We start from the raw sequence: 21,756 nt of genomic DNA, 5'->3' as shown, positions 1-21,756 counted from the left end.
TCTTATCTTTGTCCATGTGATGTCCGATGAAACAAAAACGGAGCTGTTTGGCCACAATACCCAGCAATATGTTTGGAGGAAAAAAATCCCAGGAACACCATGCCTACCGTCAAGCATGGTGGTGGTAGTATTATGCTCTGGGCCTGTTTTGCTGCCAATGGAACTGCTGCTTTAAATGGGACAATGAAAAAGGAGGATTAGCTCCAAATTGTTCAGGACAAGCTAAAATCATCAGCCCGGAGGTTGGGTCTTGTTGGGTGTTCCAACAGGACAATGACCCCAAACACACCTCAAAAGTGGTAAAGGAATGGCTAAATCAGGCTAGAATGAAGGTTTTAGAATGGCCTTCCCAAAGTCCTGACTTAAAGGTGTGGACAATGCTGAAGAAACAAGTCCATGTCAGAAAAGCAACACATTTAGCTGAACTGCAGCAATTTAGTGGTCAAGTGGTCAAGCAGAAGCTTGTGGATGGCTACCAAAAGCGCCTTATTGCAGGTCAACTTGCCAAGGGACATTTAAACAAATATTAACATTGCTGTATGTATACTTTTGATTAGTCACATTTTCAGTAGAGACATAATAAATTCATAAAAGAAGCAAACTTCATGAATGTTTTTTGTGAGCAACAAGTATGTGCTCCAATCACTACATCACAAAAAAATACGAAATGATTGTAAAGTCAAGACAGCCATGACATGATGTTCTTTACACGTGTACGTACACTTTTGACCACCACTGTATTATTCTGTACTTTTATATTCGCAACTTTAATGCTGACACATTTTCTTATTCAACTCATTTTTGTGCTTCAAATTTTGCACTTTCACCACATTGCAGATTTTTGAGGTTTATTTTGAAGCATTTTCTACCGAAGGGGTGTCCAAACTTTTGGACTTCGAGGCTAAAAAAAATGTGTTGACTGCATGTAATAAAAAAAAAAAAGCAATATACCATATTTGTCGGACCATAGGGCGCACCGGATTATAAGGCGCATTAAAGGAGTCATATTATTATTAGGGATGTCCGATAATGGCTTTTTGCCAATATCCGATATTCCGATATTGTCCAACTCTTTAATTACCGATACCGATATCAACCGATACCGATATCAACCGATATATACAGTCGTGGAATTAACACATTATTATGTCTAATTTGGACAACCAGGTATGGTGAAGATAAGGTACTTTTTAAAAAAATGAATCAAATAAAATAAGATAAATAAATTAAAAACATTTTCTTGAATAAAAAGGAAAGTAAAACAATATAAAAACAGTTACATAGAAACTAGTAATGAATGAAAATGAGTAAAATGAAGTGTTAAAGGTTAGTACTATTAGTGGAGCAGCAGCACGCACAATCATGTGTGCTTACGGACTGTATCCCTTGCAGACTGTATTGATATATATTGATATATAATGTAGGAAGCAGAATATTAATAACAGAAAGAAACAACCCTTTTGTGTGAATGAGTGTGAATGGGGGAGGGATGTTTTTTGGGTTGGTGCACTAATTGTAAGTGTATCTTGTGTTTTTTATGTTGATTTAATTAAAAAAAAAAAAAAAACGATACCGATAATAAAAAAAACGATACCGATAATTTCCGATATTACATTTTAACGCATTTATCCCTAATTATTATGATTATTTTGTAAATGTAAAAGACTTCCTTGCGGTCTACATAACATGTAATGCTGCTTCTTTGCTCAAAATGTTGCATAGATGATGTTTTACTCATCATCTTCAACTCACTTTCTGACAGTCTCTTCAGGATGCACCGTTTTGTGGGCGGGTCTTATTTACGTGCCTCCACTTGGACAGCGTCTTCTCCTTGTTGTAGCGGTGTAGCGTGCAAGGACGGGAGTGTAAAAAGTGTAAAAAGATGGCGCTAACTGTTTTAATGACCTTCACACTTCAATCAGTAACGGAGCAGCATCTCCTCATCTGTGGCTCACTAGTGCAACAACAACGCCCGATATGTGTCCCGTGACCGGAACTCTCTAGTAACTAAAGTTCCTTGGGTGAATAATGTCAACTCACTACACCGGTATGTTTTAGTGCTTTCATGGCGAGTTTACTGACAGATATAAGTAAGAACTTTACACTACTTTATATTAGAAATGGCAACAGCAGACGACGAGCAAACCTTATATTTTTGATGATGAACTACAAGTTTTAGACGCTGAGTGATAAACAGATCCAACCACATTAAAGCATCATGTAGCAGTATTGCTGAGTGCAGAACAAGAAACACAAACTACGGACATAATAAAACAATCACTTACTCAACAATGTCTGCTTTCACTGGAATGCCGACTGATAGGGATGTTTATATCTTTCAGCACAATACTCGATTTAAGGCCACAACTTTCTACTATACATGATTTATACAAACTTTTACTAACTTAGAGGCGGTACAGCAGCAACATCTCAGTATGTCAGTAGTTGCATAAGTTACCTCTGATCGATGCGCCGTGTTAGTAAAAGTAGTTCCTCGCCGTTAGCGCTTATAATGACAATATCGCTAATACTTGGTTACTTGATCACGACATGTAAACGCAGTGTTGTTGGTGGTTTTTGGCTTTACAGGCAGAATGGATGACTTTCATTATCTACGTTGTTGGCCACTTCTTGCTGGCCTTTATTTGCGGTTTAGAATGCACAAAAAAGAGGAAAGAAAAGATGTGTTCTTGTCTCGCGTAGGGATTGTGAATGATAGGCAAAAAAAAAACTGAAATATTTTCCCGATGTAAATCCAACTTAACCTTTGTTGCAGACGGCCAAAAATATGAAGACAAAACACTTTTAAAAGAGAATAATTATCAGTAACCTATGTTGAAAGTGTTTTATTATGATTTTTGTAGCAAATAACATATTAGAAGAATGCTATTGAATGGCTTGTGAGGAAGAGTTTGGCTCCTTCAGTTGCAGTGCTGCGCATTTCTTTTGAAGAGAAAATAACAATTACACGAAAATCCTTACTTCCTTCAGGTGTGGCAAGCAATCAAGCACAAAATATTTCACATTCCACATTTTACATCCAACAGAGGCAACAACAAGCAGTGTCTCTTAAAGAGACAGTTTGAAAACAATGACATTTTTCAGCCAAGTATATTCAAATAAACATACATCAAATCCTCAATACATACTTCTAATTGTAAATAATAATTACAATCCAAACATAACATTTCAGTAATAAAACATGCTACGAGAGCCACATGGACACCACCTTAAAGTTCTTTCTTCAATTCAAGAGTGTTTTTCACCTTCTTTATCAAAGTGCTGGCAACTCTCTTTGGCCCCATGGGGACTTCTTTAGCAGTCGTACTCTATTTAAAAACATGCCAAAGAATGTATGATAATATCATATTTTTTGCATCATTAGATAATATAGTTTAAAATAGTTGAATATATATGTAATTATTTATATTATTTTACATGTTTTTGAATTGACTTGTATATTTGTATACATCTATGTATATAAATGTGTGTATTTATATGTATATATTGATAAATATATATATATATATATACATATACATTCTTTTACATTATTTTGAATTGAGTTATATGTATATATGTGTATGTATGTATATGTATATATATATATATATATATATATATATATATATATATATATATATATATATATATATATATATATATATATATATATATATATATATATATATATGTATGTGTGTATATATATATATATATGTATGTATGTGTATATATATATATATACATATATATATATATATATGTATGTATGTGTGTATATATATATATATATATATATATATATATATATATATATGTATGTATGTATGTATGTGTATATATATATATATATATGTATGTATATATATATACCGTATATATATATATATATATATGTATGTATGTGTGTATATATATATATATATATATATATATATATATATATATATATGTATGTATGTATGTGTATATATATATATATATATATATATATATATATGTATGTATGTATGTGTATATATATATATATATATGTATGTATATATATATACCGTATATATATATATATATATATATATATATATATATATATATACATATATATGTGTGTGTGTGTATGTATATGTGTGTATATATATATATATATATATACAGTATATACATTATTTTTAATTGAGTTATATATATGTATATATGTGTGTATATTTATATATATGTGTGTATATATATATACAGTATATACATTATTTTTAATTGAGTTATATATATTTATATATGTGTGTATATTATGTATTTATATGTATATATTGCTAAATATATATATACATATACATTATTTTGAATTGAGTTATATATTTATGTACATGTGTGTGTATATATATATATATGTGTGTATATACATTATTTTACATTATTTTGATTTGAGTTATACATATGTACATATGTGTGTGTATACATATATATATATATATATACGTGTGTATTTACGTGTATATGTATATTTATATATGTACACTTTGATTGATTGATTGAGACTTTTATTAGTAGGTTGCACAGTGAAGTACATATTCCGTACAATTGACCACTAAATGGTAACACCCGAATAAGTTTTTCAACTTGTTTAAGTCGGGGTCCACTTAAATTGATTCATGATACAGATATATACTATCATATATACTATCATCATAATACAGTCATCACACAAGATAATCACATTGAATTATTTACATTATTTACAATCAGGAGTGTGGAGGGGTATATATGTACGCATATATGTATGTGTGTATATATATGTATGTATATTTATATATACTGTATATGTACGCATATATATGTATACATATATACATATGTATGTGTATAGATAAATATGTATGTATTTAAAAAAAAAATTGTCAAAATGGAGATCGTAAATTACATTATTGAAGCCTATTATTTGTAGGCTTTTGCGGGCCATATAAAATGAAGTGACAGGTCAGATCTGGCCCCAGGGCCTTGAGTTTGACACCTGTGCATTAAACTATGAAGTTAGATAGATGTAGACTGTATTGACTCCTTCAGGAGAGTTCCCTCAGGAAAAGTAAAAAGGTATCATTAGTTACAATATGGACCTGCAATTGGCCCCAGGTCATGTCCTCTGTATTGTTTATAAGTGGGGGAAAGAAGTTGATATGAGTGACTTGGTGTGTGCTCTACATCACCATGATCATCCTCTCACAATATATGATCTTTGGTCATGCACCACACCTGCTGACAGTTTAGCAACACAACACAAGGAAGTGCACATTGTGCTTTGTCACTGAGGACAATAGGAACACATCTCTTTGAAAACTACCACTTCCTGCGTAGTCACATCATGACATTGCTGGTTGTAGGAGCAGAGGAGCATGTTGGGCAGCGCACACACACAGAGTACTTACAAGCAGACACAGTGTGTAGACAGAAAAGGGAGAATGGACGCATTTTGGTGTAAAAAGTCAAGATAAAGGTGAAGTTATAACACTGAAACACCCTCAGGAAGAGCTGCTTTAACACATGCAGCTAACATCCATCCACATTTTTTTAGCTACTTCTAAATCACTAATCCTGGTCTCCATGGCGACAAATAAAGTAAGTTTCTTACAAGTATCATTATCACTGCAGGACGAGGAATATCTAAACATGCTTCACTACACACCGTAGGAGGATACAATAGCTCACCGCCGTCACAATGTAAACAAATGCCATGGGTGGATCTACACCTGACATCCACTGTAATGATACCAAGTACAATAGTCGATATTACTATGATTACATCGATATATTATTTTCCTTTTTTTTAAATTCCTATTATGTTTATAAAGTCAGTAAATATGTCCCTGCACACATGAGGACTTTGAATATGACCAATGTATGATCCTGTAACTACTTGGTATCACATCCATACCTAAATGTGTGGTATCATCCAAAACTAATGTCAAGTATCAAAGACGAGAAGAATAAGTGATTATTACATTTGAACAGAAGTGTAGATAGAACATGTTAAAACAGAAAATAAGCAGATATTAACAGTAAATGAACAAGTAGATGAATAATCCGTTTTTACAGTTTGTCCCTCATAATGTGTACAAAATAATAGGTGTATAAATGACACAATATGTTACTGCATACGTCAGCAGACTAATTAGGAGTCTTTGTTTGTTTACTTACTACTAAAAGACAAGTTGTCTAGTATGTTGACTATTTTATTGAAGGACTAAATGACAATAATAAACATATGTTTCATGTACACTAACATTTGTTGTTACAATAAAGACAATAATGACATTTTTTGTGCTCCCCTTTATTTAGAAAAGTATCGAAATACATTTAGGTACCGGTACCAAAATATTGGTATGGGGACAGTGCCCGTCAATAATAGCCAGTTGCGACACATGAGGTTGTGGGTTCAATCCCCGCTCATTGTTGACAATTTACTGTTGTGAGCACTAAATGTTAGCTGTGGTCACATTAAGAAGATACTTGTACTGTTGTGAGCACTAAATGTTAGCTGTGGTCACATTAAGAAGATACTTGTACTGTTGTGAGCACTAAATGTTAGCTGTGGTCACATTTAAGAAGATACTTGTACTGTTGTGAGCACTAAATGTTAGCTGTGGTCACATTAAGAAGATACTTGTACTGTTGTGAGCACTAAATGTTAGCTGTGGTCACATTTAAGAAGATACTTGTACTGTTGTGAGCACTAAATGTTAGCTGTGGTCACATTAAGAAGATACTTGTACTGTTGTGAGCACTAAATGTTAGCTGTGGTCACATTAAGAAGATACTTGTTCTGTTGTGAGCACTAAATGTTAGCTGTGGTCACATTAAGAAGATACTTGTACTGTTGTGAGCACTAAATGTTAGCTGTGGTCACATTAAGAAGATACTTGTACTGTTGTGAGCACTAAATGTTAGCTGTGGTCACATTAAGAAGATACTTGTACTGTTGTGAGCACTAAATGTTAGCTGTGGTCACATTTAAGAAGATACTTGTACTGTTGTGAGCACTAAATGTTAGCTGTGGTCACATTAAGAAGATACTTGTACTGTTGTGAGCACTAAATGTTAGCTGTGGTCACATTAAGAAGATACTTGTACTGTTGTGAGCACTAAATGTTAGCTGTGGTCACATTTAAGAAGATACTTGTACTGTTGTGAGCACTAAATGTTAGCTGTGGTCACATTAAGAAGATACTTGTACTGTTGTGAGCACTAAATGTTAGCTGTGGTCACATTAAGAAGATACTTGTTCTGTTGTGAGTGTAGTGGAAAGTCCAGGTTGTCAATGAGAACCAAAGTAGATTTAACACAAGAGTTTTATTTTACTCATAATCAAATGGTACAATGGTTGGGTTGAGTTGTCTAGCACACAGAAAGTTTCCCCCCCCGGGCGCGCCCGTCACCATGAAAAAGAAGATGGTGCCCAAAACACTCTCTTCGTTTGGCTTTATCCCTTTCTTATCTCTCTTGTTAGTGCGTCAATGTCTTGTTTTGTTTTCCCTATCTGTTCCATAACAACTCGAATCTTTTAGACAGTCAACACATTCAGTTATACAGGTTGGCACGACTTAAGGTTCACTTTTGTCCCACAGAAGAGGAAGAGAAATCAAAATGAGCATACATTTTTGACAGACATGAACTATAGGTCAAAGGTCAGAAATTCTACTACATACCCGCCTTCCAGGGTCTTAAGACCCTGGACCAAAACAATTTCTGATATAGACCACTAAATTAAATCTCTACCGCAGATAGAGGCAAAAACCTCAATGTTTTTATACGAGGCAAAAATTCCGTCTATGACCCTCCTTCAGAGCGATCGCTGTTACCAGCCTGCAGTAAAACCATCTCACAGAACACAATTAGTGGCCTACCCTTTGAGTTAGTAACGTAATACCAAAATACTTTGATCATGAACATAATTAGATGAATATATATATGCTTATTCAAGATGTATTTTCACATTAATAATGAATCAAACAAGATCTGGTTTAGAATTAATATAGACTTATGACTGTAGGCTGTTGCATTATTATTTTTCCCGGCATTTGCAATGAATGTAGTTACCAATTGATTTTGTACACACAACTGAATTTCGTATGAGTCCATGTTCGATTAGTGCTCGTATAGATGGCTCGGTGGTGCCTCAGGCTGGTGGCCTGCCGACACCTCGTTGGGCTTTTGGCTGCCTTGGTGAAGAAAGAGATCCACTCAAACAGTCTGTCTCTGTCTGTTCTTGGGGTGTGGTTCAGTCCATTGGGCAGACTGTTTAATGGCATGTCCGTGCTGGCCGAAATTGGGGAAAAGTATGGGGCTTTGGGGAAGGCGGGGCAAAGTATGGGGCGTTGGGGCTTTGGTCCAGGCCCTCGGCTTGCTTCAACGCCTCCTCGCTGCTTCAGCACTCCCGACACTTCTTTCCACAGCTGCTGGAGTCCCGGTGGACACATTGGCTGGCAACGTTAGTTGTTCTCGTCATCGCTGGCAAGGTGTTGTCTCTCCTCTTGGTTCCTTCCAGTCAGGTATCGGGTGTTGGTCCTGGATCGGCTTTGACCGTGCCCCTCTTAGCGAGTGCAAGGGAATCTGGAGTGGCTGCTTTCATCCTCAAATCTGCACAGAGGAACTGGCACACAAATTCTACATTTTGCAAACTTACCATTTTGGTCTCATGGTCTTTCCACCTCTCTAGGAAGCTGCTGGTCCTGAGAAGTGCTGATCTTGTGACTGAAGATGATAACCTGTTTTCTTAAAATAGGTGCCGTTGTTTGACCTAATCTTTTTGGGGAAACCATGTCGGGATATTAGATCATTCACAAAGCATTTAATTACTGAATTGGCACCCTCCTTTGAGGGTGGGGTTGCTTTCGCCAACCACTGCAATTGTCAATCTAAATCATTACGTTCCTTTATCCTTGTACCGGATTGATCATATTGATTAAATAAAACCTCAACACGCTCAAACTTGACCCAATCCAAACTCACCTCCCCCCTCTGTCCCTCTCACAGGGACAGTGTTAGTCGCAGTAATAGTAATAGTAGTAGTAGTAGTAGTATTAGTAGTTTCAGAAACATCCAAGAAAAAGAAAAGGCAGCTGATAGTCAAGTGCAGCAAGAACAGAGGTGGAGGACAGGTCATGTTTGAGGTCAATGTTCGCTTTTGCAATAGTACTTTGATATTTTACAACACCTAGTGAATTATTGTGGCCTCAATAATTCACTAAATAGTTGTATTTAATTTAGTCTATCTATGATGGGACAATGCACAGAAACATTAAGTTCAGAAACAGATATGTTCTGTACCAGATTATATCTAAATAGCTACTTTCCATCTGTAGTCCCTGGCTACCTAAATTAAAGGGATCCACAAATCAAGCACTAAAATTATGACACTAATTAATCATAATAAATATATACATTCATAATAATCAATAATTAATCAAAAATAATCATACTGTAGCATGTATTCAATTATAAGAAAAGTCACCAAATGCCCCTTCATGGACACATACTTAATATACAATACAACCACACCTTATTTACATCATCACACAAAGACAATACATGCTCTTGTTCACATCTGTCATCATTCGTAACAACAACCAAGATTTTAACAGCCATACCTCACAATTTACAACAAAAATGCTCTCATGGATAAATATAATACTCATTAAATTGATGTGTCAACATAATGCCCCTCTTAGTGACCGTGTGAGCAGCCTTGATTGCTCCAAAGCCACTTTTTAATTTCAAATTTTCTATTCCTTTTGTTATAACGTGGAGAAGGCTAATTGGTCTGTACATGTTCTGGTCTTCTTTATTTCCTGCTTTATGGATTTAATCATAGTAGCAGTTTCTCGACGTGGTAGGGAAAGTGTTTTCCGTTATTGATTTATTTATCAATCGTTGTTATACGAGCAATAATACAATCCTTATATGTTTTTAGGAAGATAGTGTCCAACCCATATATATATATCTCTAGATCGTGAGTCTGATAATGCAGCGAAGATTTTGTTTAACTTTGTTTCATTTGTTACTTCTAAAATGAGTCCATCCTGAATAAATGACAATTATTTGCACTGATTTTGAGGGATTTTTATTCAGGGTTTGTACAGACTGATGAAATGTTCATTAAAATTATTACTTATGTCCAGACTGTCTGCGATAGTAACGCCATTGATATTTAATGTTATAGTGTTGTTTCTTGTTTGCTCTCTTTCCGTAAGTTTGTATCTGGTTTTCCATAACTTTCTAATGTTCCCTTTTGCAGCTTTGATTAATTCTAAGTGAAAGTCAGCCTTAGACTTCCGCATAAACATTGTAAATTTGTTCCTCAAAACTTTTAAATCCTACGATCTGTATTTAGACCTGTTATAATTTCTCTTATGAGAGCTGAGTCCTCATGTCTTTATTAGAATCCAAACTGTTTTATTAATCCAATGGTATTTTTATTTTAGCACTCTTCTTTCTGGTTTTGTATTCGTGTATTTACAGATGTTCTCTTTAATTTTTGTCATCCAATTGTAATTCTAGTAGGGCTGCTTTCATTTGTATCATATAGAAGCCGTTTATAATATCCTTAAGTTTCTTTCTACGCGTCTTATTTAACCAGTCCAGATTAACGTCCTCCATGACGTTACTTCTGTCATACTATGCTGTTTGAGGATGTCTGAAAATGAATCAAGAAAAATGTCTTTAGCTGTGGTCGGTCGGTATACTACAATTACCTTGAAATACATTTCTGAGGAAAATGTGATTTTAATTTCAACATACTCAAATTGATCTACTTTTAATGTTTTCCCTTTCATAAATCATAATTCCTCCCCCCTTTGTCACTCTTTGTAGCCTACAGCAGAAATGTCCAAATTGCAACCAATAGCTATGTTTTTAACAGACAACCGAAATAATTGATTTGCGTATCGGTTCAATCAGCGGCAGCTACGCCCTGTTTTATCATTTGACCTAAAAAAAATTTTGTTTCGTAGGCAGGACAGAGGGAACAATGTGGGTCATTAGTTGTCCATCTTATACCATTCTAATTGTTTTAAGGATAGTTCACATGAGCGGCCATACCTTGAGTCCCACCATATATAAGAGTCAAAAGGCTCCTATTATGAGTCGTCTAATTGGTGATCATACAATTTGGCGGTTTGGGTGGCAGGACACACGGACGCACCTCCGTCAGCCAGCGCTAGGACAGTTGGAGCAGTCCCCGTCTTCCACTCATTCCTGGGAGGCGTCCCCAGTAGTTGTCAGCTGATGTCGTGCTGTCAGGCAACATCAGGAAGTTCCTTCTGTGCAGTATTGAATTGTCAGGGCACAGTTCGTAAGCAGGTCATTACAAGGTGTGTGCAGGTTGACCACAAAGGAATGCTTCAAAGATTGTGTTGAACATTGTCCGTTGACACTTATGTCCAGCAGGGGTCTGTTTGTATCCTGCTGTTCGTCCTGCTGTCACACCTGTATTTTTTGTGAGCATGTTCTGGCTACACCTTGGAGCTTGTCTTGTTCAGAGAAGCTGGCAGTCCCCCGGCTGCACATCCTTTCCACCCTCGCTTGACCTAGCACAACCGTGGCTACCACCCAAGTCCGTCTGAATGGTTTTACGTTTTGTTGAGGTTTTTTCCTCCAGAATTTGGAACTCAAAACATGTACACCCATCGTTTTCATATCCTCTCGGTTAGTTCAATTTGCATATCACGTTTTTTTTTTTTTTTAAATTACAGTCTTAACTATCCCATTAATTGCTAATCAATAACCTTAATTCAAAGATTATACGTACTACTTCATGTGTATTTAAGTACCCTTTTAATTCACTTAAAGATTATGTATAAGTTAATTTAAACTATCATTTGTCTATCAGTAGGCGCGAGCAAGCTGTCATGCTTGCACTCTGACCTCCCGCTGTGCGTGATACTCTCCAAAACAAAGGAATGTTTTTATTCACGTTTCTCCTTATCTTTCAGCTAAATCTTTTAATCTTTTAACTTTTAACGTCCGTACTGTGTTTATTTTTATTGTCTGCATTTTAAAATATTTAAAATCTCAGGTACCCCTTGGCATACCTTCAAGTACCTCCCTTTTTTGTCCGGGCGGAAACACCGTACCCTCATTTGAGAACTACTGGTTTAGCCTATGAAAAATCCTTTGTCTCATACATCATTACACTGTACAACTCCTCTTTGGGGGGCTAGGATGACAGGGAATGCAAAACAATAACAGTGCAATACTTTTTTTTTTATATCATGGTCGTTAATGCCTAGTTTCTCTTTTAATAGAATCTATTTTGTTTCCATTTATACCCTTATTAGTTACTGTTTACTTTTTAGTTCTTCTTCCAAAGGGAACTCTCCTGAAGGAATCAATAACGTTTTATCTGTCTATCTATCTATCTATTACTAACCCGAGCACAATTCATGACGTCATGCTCATCTTGCAGACAGTTATTTCCATTTAGTTTTATTCTCTACATGTAATTCTACATGCACCAATGTCACATAGAAATTTGCTTTATTTGTTATTTATTTACATTATTATTTCTGGTTTACTTGCTGTCTGTTTACTTAAGTTCTCATATTTTGGTCTGTCTTCCTTCTGATTAGAATTTGTTTAACGCTTCTCTACGTTTTGTTTTGACAATGGCGCTGAGTGGCTCTTATCTGTACTTCTTCAGACTCTATGTTTCACAGATGCCCTTAGATGTATTAGAATATACATTTAACTTTTATTTTATTGTGTGTTTATTCCTAAAAAAAATAAAATGTCAATGTATGATCAATTTATCTTTATCAAATTTAAATTCAATATTATTAATTTATTTGTTGTATAACTATTAATTCAAAGTTACAATGTGTCCTAATCTATGATGTTCGTGCGTGTGTGTTTGTCTCAACTTCCACACAGAAACTGGATGGATCAGATAAGCAACAAGGCTGTACCAAAAAAAAGTATACTAGACATATAAATGAATGATGAATTAAACAATGTTTCAATGTCCCACAATCCGTATTTATTTATTGATAATTAACCGTGTAATTTTCCATATATCTATTATTTTACTGGACTTAGCAAGCACCTACTACTAGCACACTCTACAGACCGAGAATAACTGTTCAACCACACTTAGTAATGCCAAGCTAGATGCTAACCTAGCCTTACTATGCCTCAGTAAGCAAACTTTTGCTAACCTAGCCCAATGCTATGCTAACACTGTCACACCTCTTCGGCCCACGCCTCGTACAGCTGACACTCACACAGCCTCGTCACACGCACACACTCTTATCTCAAAATGTCTCCCAGCTTCTTTTTTTTTTTTTATGCGTCACACAGTCACTCACACACAGAGAATTTACCAGCGAGCAAGAGCTGGTAAATTAAAACAACTGTAATATCGCACAGTCACAATCACCAGTATAGTTAAAAACAAATTCAAATGACAGGAATTAGCTCGCAGCGCCCACGAGGGGAAGCCTCCCTGCTTAGGCTGCTGCCTCCGCGATCCAACCTCTTGATAAGCGAAAGAAAATAATTATATGGATGGATCATTCACTCATGTGTTTTCTGTACATAACTTTGTCTATTTTCTCACACGCACACACATAACCAACAATTTCCCAGCTCTTGCAGATCAGCGTGGGTGCGAAAAAAGCGTGAGGGAACTCTCACAAAAGCATGAGGGAGAATTAAAACAGATAAGAAACCAGGTGCTACACAAAAGTTATTAAAATACGCAGATATATATATATAAATTTAAAAACACACATTTTTATCCCACAAAACACTCCCCCCTGGTCCGGACCAATATAAACAACTAATGCACGCGTGCTTTTGTGGAATCGGCCGTCTCATAACACACACACGCAGGTCATTCTTACTCATATAATGGCGATTAACCCATTCAGCGGAGCAAATCCTGCTTTTCCTTCCTGACCAACACGGATAACAGCCTAAGGCGCTGTAGAATTACCAGGAATCACCCTTCAATTTCTACAGTACATCGTGTCTGGTCAGTCCATATAGTTTCACCAAGGCTCTACCATATGGAGCCCTTACTCTATCCATCTATACTGCAGCAAATTTCCAAATTCGTGACAACTTGGCTCAGTTGATCTCCTTTACCGGAGTCACTGAACGATCACCTTATATCAGGCTTTTTACCCGGCTGCAGCTTCCACATAGACAGATACGTAGGACCTTCATAGACGTCATAAATTTGTGTGGGCCAAATGTCACATCAGTTTAGCCAACCTTGCCTTAAATTTCGCTGTGTCCAACTCCGGCTAACCATGTACTTGCAGAAAAAAGCATCCTCTGCCAACAACGACAGAGGATGAAGAGGTTAAAAGAAATTTTTCGTCTCACATCGTCTATGCTTCTACACTCCAAACCACCAAAATTCTATCAACAATCCCCATTTGTTAAAAACAAGAGATTACAAGTTTTCAACAAACACACAGACAAATGATCACATATAATACAACTCAAGCCAACCAACACATGCCTCAGTCTAGGTTGTTTTTGGAGAACTATCTTTTATGAAAGAAAATTTCAGTTTTTATCTTACCGATCCCGTTTCTCTTCAGACAGACAACTTTTACACAATAAGCAAAATAGCTTACCTTTTATTAGATGCGCGCGTGCAAGCGTTGTCTGCCTGAGAGAGAAGCCGGATCGGATGTTGACTTGCAGAGTTCTGGACCATCCTAGTTCGTGACGCCAATTTTGTAGTGGAAAGTCCAGGTTGTCAATGAGAACCAAAGTAGATTTAACACAAGAGTTTTATTTTACTCATAATCAAATGGTACAATGGTTGGGTTGAGTTGTCTAGCACACAGAAAGTTTCCCCCCCGGGCGCGCCCGTCACCATGAAAAAGAAGATGGTGCCCAAAACACTCTCTTCGTTTGGCTTTATCCCTTTCTTATCTCTCTTGTTAGTGCGTCAATGTCTTGTTTTGTTTTCCCTATCTGTTCCATAACATCTCCAATCTTTTAGACAGTCAACACATTCAGTTAGACAGGTTGGCACGACTTAAGGTTCACTTTTGTCCCACAGAAGAGGAAGAGAAATCAAAATGAGCATACATTTTTGACAGACATGAACTATAGGTCAAAGGTCAGAAATTCTACTACATGAGCACTAAATGTTAGCTGTGGTCACATTAAGAAGATACTTGTACTGTTGTGAGCGATAAATGTTAGCTGTGGTCACATTAAGAAGATACTTGTACTGTTGTGAGCACTAAATGTTAGCTGTGGTCACATTAAGAAGATACTTGTTCTGTTGTGAGCACTAAATGTTAGCTGTGGTCACATTAAGAAGATACTTGTACTGTTGTGAGCACTAAATGTTAGCTGTGGTCACATTAAGAAGATACTTGTACTGTTGTGAGCACTAAATGTTAGCTGTGGTCACAATAAGAAGATACTTGTTCTGTTGTGAGCACTAAATGTTAGCTGTGGTCACATTAAGAAGATACTTGTACTGTTGTGAGCACTAAATGTTAGCTGTGGTCACAATAAGAAGATACTTGTTCTGTTGTGAGCACTAAATGTTAGCTGTGGTCACATTAATGACCACATTAATTCATTTGAGCTGAACTTCTCCTTATGTGGACATTTAATAGGTCAACCACATTGAACCCAAACAAACATGAACAATAAACCAACATCCGTCTGACAAAAAGTCATGACAGAAAATACCTTTATTTTTTTGGAATAATCAAGAAGTCAATATTGTTATGACTTAGACAAACTTGAATGATCCACACGGGAAATTGTTCCACACAGTAGCTCACTTACAAAGGATGGAAAGGGTAAAGATGGAAAGGATAATGCAGTTATAAAGTAGACTAAAAATGTACCATAGCAGCAATATAAAATATAACATATATGTAATATTTACATATTATATATACAGTATATAATGTATACTGATATATTACTATATAATATATAACAAGTCACAATTACCATGTACAATATTATTAAAATACATCTAACTTTATGCAAATACATCATTAGGATGAAAGAAATCCCAACTTCTAACTGATTGACTTAGAAATCTTTTTCAGTGTCATTTTTTTCTGGTGACATCACTTTTATTTTTTTTAATAATAGTTCCACTTTATTGTCATAACATTTTCCCAGCCTAATATTCCACAAATTCCAACTGAATGTTTTTTGTAATGCATATTACAACTTCACACTTCTAGAATGTTACATTATTTATGACTTTATTCTCCTAACTGTATTCTCATAAAATGTTCACTTTTTTCATAACAATCTTTTTCTCTGTTCAAATGATCACTTTATCCTCCTAATATTATGACTTTTTTTCCCCTGAAAGGACTACAAAAATATTATTTGAAGATGATCACTATATTTTTCTAGTATTACAACTTTATTCTCATAAAACTTGCATTTTTTAAATATACATGTATATCTTTTCTCTTAAAATGATCACTTCATTTTCATAAAGTTATGACTTTATTATAATAAACTTTTTCCCTTTTAAAGATGACAAAAATATTATCTTAACATGATCACTTTATTCTCCTAATATTTCAACTTTGTTCTGGTAAATTTACTGCTTTTTTTCCAAGTTGAATCAACAATAAATACACTTCAAAACTATCAGGGTTTGTCCTTACTTGATAATGGCATTTAAAACCATTTGAAATTGTAATTGTGCACATTTTAAAGCAAACTTGGGCAAAATAGGGCCCACGGGCCACATGCGGCCCGTTAAGGTCTTCAATCCGGCCCACTGGACGTTAATCCATTTTTTTTTTCCGTTTTTTTTCTAAGTGCTTGATCGAGAGAAGGTAAAAAGAGGTGCTTTTTACCCTCTTTCGATTTTGTACTTAGAAAAAATCCAATAATTTTTTTTTTTACCCGTTTTTCGTTGTACATAATTTTTTTAGAGCTTTAACATGAAAAGTGTATTTGCCATTATGATGAGTGTAAGTCTTGAACTATAGAAAGTATTTTAATGGTTGAAATCTGCACTTTGGAGTGTTATAGGAGTTATTAGGGTAATCTAGGTCACAGCAGCTCAGACCAGGAACAAAGCAGAGTGGGCGGGGCTTGTTTCCATAGCAGCCAGCCCCAAACACATGTGTCAAGAACAGATGCAGAAGCACATTTTTACGTGATAATATATCACATTGTAGGTGTTTATTACACTTTGAATTCATGTTTGCCGTTTTTTACATTTTTGTTGTGTTTTGCTTGATTGTAAAAGATACACAACTATGGAGGAGCTGGTCTGAGAAGTAAAAGATGTTATTAATATTCAGTGTTTTATTGTTCATAGTTAATATTGTAAATCCCACGTAAAAAAAAGGGAACGATGTTCATATGTTGTTAATATTCAGTGTTTTGTTGTTCATAGTTAATATTGTAAATCCCACGTAAAAAAAAGGGAACGATGTTCATATGTTGTTAATATTCAGTGTTTTATTGTTCATAGTTAATATTGTAAATCCCATGTAAAAGAGGAGCGATTTACATTTGTTGTTAGTATTCAATGTTTTATTTATCATAATTTACTATTGTAAATCCCACGTAAAAGAGGAGCGATGTTCATATTTTGTTAATATTCAATGTTTTATGGTTCATAGTTAATATTGTAAATCCCACGTAAAAAAGAGGAGCGATTTTCATATGTTGTTAATATTCAATGTTTTATTGTTCATAGTTAATATTGTAAATCCCACGTAAAAAAAGGAGCGATGTTCGTATGTTTGTTAATATTCAGTGTTTTATTGTTCATAGTTAATATTGTAAATCCCACATAAAAGAGGAGCGATGTTCATATTTTGTTAATATTCAATGTTTTATGGTTCATAGTTAATATTGTAAATCCCATTTAAAAGAGGAGCGATTTTCATATGTTGTTAATATTCAATGTTTTATTGTTCATAGTTAATATTGTAAATCCCACGTAAAAGAGGAGCGATGTTCATATTTTGTTAATATTCAATGTTTTATGGTTCATAGTTAATATTGTAAATCCCATGTAAAAGAGGAGCGATTTTCATATGTTGTTAATATTCAATGTTTTATTGTTCATAGTTAATATTGTAAATCCCACGTAAAAGAGGAGCGATGTTCATATTTTGTTAATATTCAATGTTTTATGGTTCATAGTTAATATTGTAAATCCCATGTAAAAGAGGAGCGATTTTCATATGTTGTTAATATTCAATGTTTTATTGTTCATAGTTAATATTGTAAATCCCACGTAAAAGAGGAGCGATGTTCATATTTTGTTAATATTCAATGTTTTATGGTTCATAGTTAATATTGTAAATCCCATGTAAAAGAGGAGCGATTTTCATTTGTTGTTAGTATTCAATGTTTTATTGATCATAATTTAATATTGTAAATCCCACGTAAAAAAAAGGAGTGATGTTCATGTTTGTTAATATTCAGTGTTTTATTGTTCATAGTTAATATTGTAAATCCCACGTAAAAAAAAAGGAGTGATGTTCATATGTTGTTAATATTCAGTGTTTTATTGTTCATAGTTAATATTGTAAATCCCATGTAAAAGAGGAGCGATTTTCATTTGTTGTTAGTATTCAATGTTTTATTTATCATAATTTAATATTGTAAATCCCACGTAAAAGAGGAGCGATGTTCATATGTTGTTAATATTCAGTGTTTTATGGTTCATAGTTAATATTGTAAATCCCACTTTCTTTATTTCATGTACATTTTGGGTGTCCCATTCAGTAAAAAACTGTAAAATTCCATTCCGTTTTTTTGAGGTGGTCTGTCATTACTTTTTTACAACTCTATGAGAGGTATTAGTGTTCCTGGAAAAAGGGACAAAAACGCACTACTTTACAGTAGATCTTTACAGCTAAATGTGTATACATCATTTAGGTCTTATCTTTGTCCATGTGATGTCAGATGGAACACAAATGGAGCTGTTTGGCCACAATAGCCAGCAATATGTTTGGAGGAGAAAAATCCCAGGAACACAATGCTTACCGTCAAGCATGGTGGTGGTAGTATTATGCTCTGGGCCTGTTTAGGAACTGGTGCCATCCTTTGTGTCAGTCCATGGTGTCCGAGCTCCTGCAGGCACGTTGATGGAGATCTTTAAACCAGCGTGATGTCATCAGTTTGTATCAACTTCCTCTCTTTACTTTCAACTGCTCCAACACAGCCGCTGCCATGGAGATGAAACATATTTAAGGAGGCCAGAGGAGAGCCACAAACCCACCTGGAGCCCCAACAAGTCTGTGGTCTGCGCCATGGACCAGCACGCCAAAGTGGAGCGCTTCCTGAAGCTGGGCTACTCCCGGCAGGACATAGTGAGGGTGCTGGAGAGCCTCCACCATGACGCCCAGACCAATGACATCCTAGAAGAACTCATCAAGACCTGCCACATTCGCCATGACAAGGGCAGCGCTAAACTGGTCCCCAGAGGCTGCGGACCCAGGCCCCCTAGACCTGTACCGGACAAGGAGCCTGCTTCCTGTTTCAGACCAGTGGTTATAGATGGAAGCAACGTGGCCATGAGGTGAGTCAAGACTTGTGTGTGTTTCCATAAGACTTATATTCTCTTCACTTCTATACGTCCATTGTGGATCTACTTCCTTGTGGGACAGTCCAGTCCATAGTGGATCTACTTTCTAGTGGGAGAGTCCAGTCCATAGTGGATCTACTTGCTAGTGTGACAGTCCAGTTCATAGTGGATCTACTTCCTAGTGTGACAGTCCAGTCCATAGTGGATCTACTTCCTAGTGGGAGAGTCCAGTCCATAGTGGATCTACTTCCTAGTGGGAGAGTCCAGTCCATAGTGGATCTACTTGCTAGTGTGACAGTCCAGTTCATAGTGGATCTACTTCCTAGTGTGACAGTCCAGTCCATAGTGGATCTACTTCCTAGTGGGAGAGTCCAGTCCATAGTGGATCTACTTCCTAGTGGGAGAGTCCAGTCCATAGTGGATCTACTTCCTAGTGTGACAGTCCAGTTCATAGTGGATCTACTTCCTAGTGTGACAGTCCAGTCCATAGTGGATCTACTTCCTAGTGGGAGAGTCCAGTCCATAGTGTATCTACTTCCTAGTGTGAGAGTCCAGTCCATAGTGGATCTACTTCCTAGTGTGACAGTCCAGTCCATAGTGGATCTACTTCCTAGAGTGAGAGTCCAGTCCGTAGTGGATCTACTTCCTAGTGTGAGAGTCCAGTCCATAGTGGATCTACCTCCTAGTGTGATAGTCCAGTCCATAGTGGATCTAACATAATAGTGAGAGTCCAGTCCATAGTGGATCTAACATAATAGTGTGAGAGTCCAGTCCATAGTGGATCTAACATAATAGTGTGAGAGTCCAGTCCATAGTGGATCTAACATAATAGTGTGAGAGTCCAGTCCATAGTGGATCTAGTTAATAGTGTGAGAGTCCAGTCCATAGTAGATCTAGTTAATTGTGTGAGAGTCCAGTCCATAGTGGATCTAGTTAATAGTGTGAGAGTCCAGTCCATAGTAGATCTAGTTAATTGTGTGAGAGTCCAGTCCATAGTGGATCTAACATAATAGTGTGAGAGTCCAGTCCATAGTGGATCTAACATAATAGTGTGAGAGTCCAGTCCATAGTGGATCTAGTTAATAGTGTGAGAGTCCAGTCCATAGTAGATCTAGTTAATTGTGTGAGAGTCCAGTCCATAGTGGATCTAGTTAATAGTGTGAGAGTCCAGTCCATAGTGGATCTAGTTAATAGTGTGAGAGTCCAGTCCATAGTGGATCTAGTTAATTGTGCGAGAGTCCAGTCCATAGTGGATCTAGTTAATTGTGTGAGAGTCCAGTCCATAGTGGATCTAGTTAATAGTGTGAGAGTCCAGTCCATAGTGGATCTAGTTAATAGTGTGAGAGTCCAGTCCATAGTGGATCTAGTTAATAGTGTGAGAGTCCAGTCCATAGTGGATCTAGTTAATTGTGCGAGAGTCCAGTCCATAGTGGATCTAGTTAATTGTGTGAGAGTCCAGTCCATAGTGGATCTAGTTAATAGTGTGAGAGTCCAGTCCATAGTGGATCTAGTTAATAGTGTGAGAGTCCAGTCCATAGTGGATCTAGTTAATAGTGTGAGAGTTCAGTCCATAGTGGATCTAACATAATAGTGTGAGAGTCCAGTCCATAGTGGATCTAGTTAATAGTGTGAGAGTCCAGTCCATAGTAGATCTAGTTAATTGTGTGAGAGTCCAGTCCATAGTGGATCTAGTTAATAGTGTGAGAGTCCAGTCCATAGTGGATCTAGTTAATAGTGTGAGAGTCCAGTCCATAGTGGATCTAGTTAATAGTGTGAGAGTCCAGTCCATAGTGGATCTAGTTAATAGTGTGAGAGTCCAGTCCATAGTGGATCTAGTTAATAGTGTGAGAGTCCAGTCCATAGTGGATCTAGTTAATAGTGTGAGAGTCCAGTCCATAGTGGATCTAGTTAATAGTGTGAGAGTCCAGTCCATAGTGGATCTAGTTAATAGTGTGAGAGTCCAGTCCATAGTTTCCTATTGTAGTGAATCACACCTGAGACATCATACATGAATCACATATATTTAATGGACGTGTGAAAGGAAACAACTTGTTATCAAACTTGGTTTACTCTGGACCTAGACGTTGAGTAATCATGTGACATACATGGCGGACAATAACTAGTAGTAGTCTGCTTTGCCAGTCCAAATGCATTCAATGTTTTCCGTAGTCTTACCTCGTCGACCAGGTAATACAAAG

At 36.1% G+C, this 21,756-nt stretch overlaps 1 protein-coding gene across 1 annotated transcript in view; it reads left to right on the top strand.

Annotated features, from left to right (window-relative positions):
* Nucleotides 1-21,756, top strand: part of LOC133647151 (probable ribonuclease ZC3H12D) — a 42,948-nt gene that overhangs the window by 2,061 nt on the left and 19,131 nt on the right. The window contains exon 2 of the mRNA XM_062043292.1: nt 19,196-19,552. Within this exon, the coding sequence (XP_061899276.1) occupies nt 19,284-19,552 (269 nt within the window). The 5' untranslated portion in view covers nt 19,196-19,283. The remainder of the gene's footprint in view (nt 1-19,195; nt 19,553-21,756) is intronic.

This window comes from Entelurus aequoreus, linkage group LG03 (assembly GCF_033978785.1).
Source record: "Entelurus aequoreus isolate RoL-2023_Sb linkage group LG03, RoL_Eaeq_v1.1, whole genome shotgun sequence".
NCBI lineage: Eukaryota > Metazoa > Chordata > Actinopteri > Syngnathiformes > Syngnathidae > Entelurus > Entelurus aequoreus.
The sequence above is the reverse complement of the archived record's forward strand: the minus strand, read 5'-3'. Positions and strand labels throughout refer to the sequence as shown.